At 58.2% G+C, this 6,000-nt stretch overlaps 1 protein-coding gene across 1 annotated transcript in view; it reads left to right on the top strand.

The window, feature by feature from the left end:
- The first annotated feature begins 3,300 nt into the window (after positions 1-3,300).
- The window catches only part of VWC2 (von Willebrand factor C domain containing 2), a 123,612-nt gene continuing 120,912 nt past the window's right edge, over positions 3,301-6,000 (top strand). Inside the window, exon 1 of the mRNA XM_081537455.1 lies at positions 3,301-3,999. Coding sequence (XP_081393581.1) covers positions 3,301-3,999 — 699 coding nt within the window. The remainder of the gene's footprint in view (positions 4,000-6,000) is intronic.

Genomic DNA, 6,000 nt, shown 5'->3' with positions numbered 1-6,000 from the left:
CCACTGTGCCCACACATGGAGGCACAAAGGCTTGCTGATTTAAGGACTCTGTGACCGAGGTGAGATCAGAAGAGGCTTCGTGATTCCCTCCATCGGACCCCCAACCAACTTGTTAGCTACAAGTAGAATCTTTCGCACATACCGTTAAAATTGTATTCTTCTTAGTCACATCTACTAGGGGTTATGCCAATGTAACCATCTGAGAGTCCTTGCTGTTAAAACAAAAACAAACATGATGTGAAATAATTGGGTGGCTGCAGTGGTGGGAGGTTCGTTTGGTGAATCAGGAGAAATTTCTTTGGCCCAGTCTTTCTGGGGCCGGGAGAGGGCCTTTCTGCAGTTCATTCAAATGGTGTGCTCACTATCAAGAGGTGGGCGCTTTGCGTGCTTAGTTGCTCAGGCATATCCAATGCTTTGGGACTCGACGGACTGTGTAGCCCACCAGGCTCCTCTGTCCATGGGATTCTCCAGGCAAGAATACTGGAGTGGGTTGTGATTTCCTCCTCCAGGGGATCTTCCCAACCCAGGGATCCAGCTACATCTCCTGTGGAGGACGAAAGCAGTTGCTCTCAAACACCCATTCCCAGGCCAAGGCCTGACCTTGTAGAATAAAGGTTGTGTGTTTATACATCTGAGTATTGTTAGTGATTTTAAGATGACACAGTAAGAACCACTGCCTGGGAATAGACATCTCTACAAAAATTTCATTTTAGGGGTTAATTTGAACAGTTTCCTTTTCTCCTTCCTTTTCCTATCCAAGAAAAGTAGCATGTTCATTGAGCAAGATCAAAGAGTAAAAACAAGTCTGAACCACACAGGCTTCTGCTGGACAGCTCAGCATTCCAGCGAAGTTAACCTGGCAGATGTTTCTATTCGGTGACAGGAGTCTGTCACCCAGGAAAGGGGAGCCAGAGGGACCGGGTGGGGCTGGGGAGTAGAGGAGAAGAGAGATGGGCAGAGAGTCTGAAAGTACACTGCACGGACTGTTATGGGTTTCTAACTCTTACATGCCTATACCTCTGGGTTTCTGAATGTAAAGAGAAAAGAAAAAAAAAAAAAAAAAACCTCCCCATAAGCTGCTAAGCTAAGCTAACACGGCCTTCGAATTCCAAACAGAACACAGTTTGGTTCTGGTTTTTCAACAGTCGCAAGACCAGGCTGTCCGCGGGGGGGAAAGCCAGAGGGGGCCAATTAGGAAGGAAGGAATTAAAGGGAAGTATAAAGGAGAGGAAAAAGCCCAGATGGAAGGTCCAGCGGAGGGTGAATGACAAGGCTGGAGGATGGCAGCCGGCTGCGGAGGTGGGGAGGCGGCTGCGCGGGAGACTGACAGGTGGGTCTCCGCCGCGAGGGGGGCGGCGGGGCGGAGGTCTTCCAACCCCTGGGTAGCGCCGGCCGCCAGGGCGACGCCTCCCAAACCCCGGCCGCAGAGGAGGGGCAGGGAGCGCGCAGGGCAGGAGGCGGCTGCGGCAAGGGAGACGGGAGCGAGGGCTCCCACTCTGGCCTCGGGGCCGGTCGCCCGCCCGCCGCGCTCCGGGAGTTTCCTCTGCCTCCTACGTGCCGCAGACACCCCAGCCTCCCGGCTGCCTGGTCCGGGGAGCTCTCCGCGCCTGCCCAAGAAGAGCAAGAACGAGTTGGGGCGCCCCTGGGCGCGATTCGTTGCGGAGACGCTGGGACCAGATCGGAGGATGAGCGGCGGAAGGCGGCGCAGAAACTGACGCGAGTTGGGGCCACGGCTCCCGGCCGCCGGCGCGACGAGCCATACCGCGGAGACGCCCTAGCCGAGTGCACGCGCCGGGCGGAGCGCGCGCAGGTGGGGCTGAGCTCTCCGCCGTGCGCTCCGCTCCCGGCCCTCGCCGGCCGGAGGATGGGCGCCGGCGCCCAGGGTCCGTGCCCGCCGCTGCTGCCCCTGAGCCCGCCGCGAGCCCGGCGTCCAGCCGGCGCCCTGCGCTCATGTATGTAGGCTGGGGGCCCGCCCTAGGGGATGAGGATGCATGTTGGGTGTCCGCGCCCCGGGCGCTCTTCCGCCTCCCAGCTGCTCAGGAGGTGTCCCCCCACCCCCAGACCCCAAGTTTGTAAATATGGGTGATCGCCCAGGCTGAGGTCCACCGGGCTGAGACTGGAAATGAGCAGAGGGCACAGACGAACCCTGCCTACTGGAAGAGGGTGGGGAGGCGGAGGAAGCCACTCCGGGGCGCACAGATTTGAGGAGTTGGACGGCTAGGTGGAGAGAGGCTGGGTGGCCAGTACCCTGCAGCGTCTAGTCTAGGGTTCTGTCGGCCCCTTTGGGCCGCAGAAAGTTTGGGAACCAGAGAGGTTTTCGGAGACGGGGAGACTGAGGGGCGTTCGCCCCGCCCTGCATCTCCAGCCTCCTCCACCGCACACCTTCAATCTGCCGGGCCCTCCTGCTCCACCGTCACAATCCTCTCCAGAGTCAAAGAAATTAAGAGACTGAGCGCTGCGGCTGACACGGGGGGTCACTGGTCTGCGCTCGGAGTCGCTGAGCCGCTGTCCGGTGGCTGGCGGAGGAAGAGAAAGATGCCTGCGGAATCCTCGACCCGCAGCCGGGAACTGGGGGTGGGCTGGGGGAGAGTCGGGGACCTTCTTCCCCCGCCAGCCGGGTCTGAGCTGGAGGGCGGGGAAGGGGCGTCTGCGCTGGCACTGGCGGCGTTTGAAAAGTTGTTCAGATGAATCACCGGGCCCTGCAAGCTTTCTTCCCTTCCTTCCCTCCTGTCTTCCCCAAACGCCCTCAGGCAAGCGAGGAAGGGTTTCCCTCTTACTTTTCTGCACAGTCTTCACCGTCCACTCCACTGCGGAATTCTCCACCGCGCGACCTTTGGGGAAGTGTGGCCGGACCTGAAGAGGGGCGCCAGGTGCTGGAGTTATGTGGCTCCATCCGAGCCTTGCAGGGGGCGCGGGCCCAGCTCGCTGCATCCCCACCGCTCCACCACCCGCTAATAACGACGACGGCAGTGGGCACACTGCGGGTCGGTGTTTTTCTGGGACTCGCCTCCGTGTCCAGGCCCGCAGTCTGGGATCTGTAGGACCCCCGGCGGCGCCCGGGCGCCGGGAATGCACCCCCTGCCCTCGTGGTCCGGCGAGTCCATCTAGGGAGCCTCGGGGTCGGGTGGCTCGGGGCCCGGCGGGGGCCGGGCGCGCGCGGGCCGCGGGGCTCAGCTCTGCTGCTGTTCTCTCCGCAGGGACGGCGGCTCCTGGCTGGCGGCGGCGCGCCCCCGGGCTGTGAATGCGACTCGCCCCTCGGCCGCGCTCCCCGCCCGCCCGCCCGCCGGGACGCGGTAGGGAATGCCCAGCTCCACTGCGATGGCAGTTGGCGCGCTGTCCAGTTCCCTCCTGCTCACCTGCTGCCTGATGGTGGCCCTGTGCAGCCCGAGGATCCCGCTGGAGAAGCTGGCCCAGGCACCGGAGCGGCCGGGCCAGGAGAAGCGCGAGCACGCGTCTCGGGACGGCCCGGGGCGGGTGAGCGAGCTCGGGCGTCCGGCGAGGGACGAGGGCGGCGGCGGCGGCCGGGACTGGAAGGGCAAGAGCGGCCGCGGGCTGGCCGGCCGGGAGGCGTGGAGCAGGCAGAAGCAGGCCTGGGCCGCCCAGGGCGGGGGCGCCGGGGCCGGGGACCTACAGGGGCGGCCCCGCGGGGACACCCCGCACGAAGAGCCCCCGGCCGCCGCCGCCCAGGACGTGGCGGGTCCGGAGTCGGAGCCCACGCCCGAGCCGCCGGAGGAGTACGCGTACCCGGATTACCGGGGCAAGGGCTGCGTGGACGAGAGCGGCTTCGTGTACGCAATCGGGGAGAAGTTTGCTCCGGGGCCCTCGGCCTGCCCGTGCCTGTGCACCGAGGAGGGACCGCTATGTGCACAGCCCGAGTGCCCGCGGCTGCACCCGCGCTGCATCCACGTTGACACCAGCCAGTGCTGCCCGCAGTGCAAGGAGAGGAAGAACTACTGCGAGTTCCGGGGCAAGACCTACCAGACCCTGGAGGAGTTCGTGGTAAGAGGCCAGCGCCGGGGCGACTTTGCACGTCCCAGGAGCGGGTGAGCTGGCTCCTTGCCCCCACTTTGGAGAAGAGGCGCCCTGTGGTTCTCAGAGGTGGACGGCGCTATGCCCGTGTCCCCTCTCTTTTTCAGTGCAGAGGTAATTTTTGAAAGCCACGTGCCCAGCTGACATGCTTTTGCTCCAAAAGGGTTTCCTTAGAGTAAAGCCCGTGGCACCAAAGCCCAAGCAAAAGTACTGCCTGCGCTTTTAACCTTAATTGGCTGCTCCGGAGTTAAAGGTGTTGCTGCTGAAATGTTCACCCTGTTTTCAAACACAGGGCAATTTACCTTGCTGTTTGGGATGTATTCTTCAGTTAATATTTCATTAAGGGAGACTATTCATATAAATAAGCCATTTCCCTGGATTATGTGCTGGGTATCAGGCAGATGTTCTAGAAATTAAAACAAAACAAAACAAAATGCTTGCTGATTGGATGCCAAAACATAGTCCATGGCAAAAATAAGTCCAGGTTATGGTTTTAAAAATGGTTTTATTTTAGGTGAGTACTGGTCATAATATTAGTAGTGCTATTTCCTGAATGCCTACAGTAATGTCACACCCCCAGGCTGCATTTTCAGCTATACTAACTTAGTTAAACCTCAAGCCAGGCTGTAAAGTCTTATGATCTGTTATCTCCAGTTGATGGAGAAGAGGAAACTGAGACACAATATTTAAATAAGGTGTCCAGGGCAACACAGCTGGTAAGAAGCAGATTCGGTGCCTCAAGCCTGCTTTTATACTCTAGGCTCTATATAAACCAAAAGCCCAGCCCCACGGGGCGCTGGATGGAGATACTGCCCAGTGTTTGTACTGGCCAGGGGTTAACTCCCCCCAGAGCCCTGCTTCTTCACTAGCGGCCCTGGGAGACCACCCACACCACTGTTCAGCCATTCCAGGCCCCCAGGGTTGGCTCAGCCGCTGGCCTGCCTGGACTTGGCCAGTTGACTTGGCATGTCAGAGTTTTCCTGGGCAGCAGAGGGTGTCCTGGGACCTCCAGCCCCCAAAACTTAGCGAGGAGGCAGATGGGGAGGAATCTCCTCCAGGGTCTCTAAAACCGAGCCTCCGAGATCTACAGATTGAGAATGTGGCGTGACAGGCGGTAGTGAGTTTCAGGAATGAATTCCTGAGTGCTGTAGAAAGACTCTCTTCCCCTCATCTGTAAAGTAAGGCTGGCCATTCCTTAAGGCTCTCTGGAGGTCTAACCACCTGACATTCAGGATCTAACTCCAGGCAAACATGCTGAAGACAATTCTTGGCTTCGGCCCTTTGGAGGACCAGACAACTTTGATGAGAACTTTATAGGAACCAGTTCTTGGCCATACAACAGAAGTTAGGAACTCTGCCCTCAAAATTCTCCTAGAGGACTGAAGAGCCAGGCAGATGCCTCTCCAGATGTTTTGGGTGCCACCTGGAAGTGCAGAAGCAAAGCTGGCCCTGGGAGCTGGTGGGACCCAAAGGAGCCCCCTTCTGTGTTGGCCAGAATGGGGCTGTAGTCAAACAATTCTCTGGAGTTTCAGGTTCATCAGAAAGTGTTATAACATCAAAGACAAGGAGTTAGTTTTTAATTAATAGTATTTATTGTCTGCACTATGTGTAGTAACGTAATCATTTCTTATGTATCCTACGAGATGGGCTGAGGAATTACTAACATTTTGATCTCAGAAGCCCAAACATCACAGAGCAGCCATCACAGGCAGAAGGAAGAATTCAAATCTGTTTGAGTTATTCATTGCTAAATGCTGGATGCCATGGACTGTCTGTGTATATGGTTGGTTGGGGAATCTCCTGTTGGATTCCTGTTTCCAAAAATTAGTGCCTACCCCAATGGCTCAGCTGGTAAAGAATCTGCCTGCAATGCAGGAGACTCAAGTTCGATCCCTGGGTCTGGAAGATCCCCTGGAGGAGGAAATGGCAACCCACTCCAGAACTCTTTCCTGGGAAATCCCATGGACAGAG

The sequence above is a fragment of the Giraffa tippelskirchi genome, chromosome 10, assembly GCF_054371585.1.
Source record: "Giraffa tippelskirchi isolate mGirTip1 chromosome 10, T2T-mGirTip1v1.2.pri, whole genome shotgun sequence".
NCBI classification, from domain to species: domain Eukaryota; kingdom Metazoa; phylum Chordata; class Mammalia; order Artiodactyla; family Giraffidae; genus Giraffa; species Giraffa tippelskirchi.
Note: the sequence above shows the minus strand (reverse complement) of the source record. Positions and strands in the feature narration are given on the sequence as shown.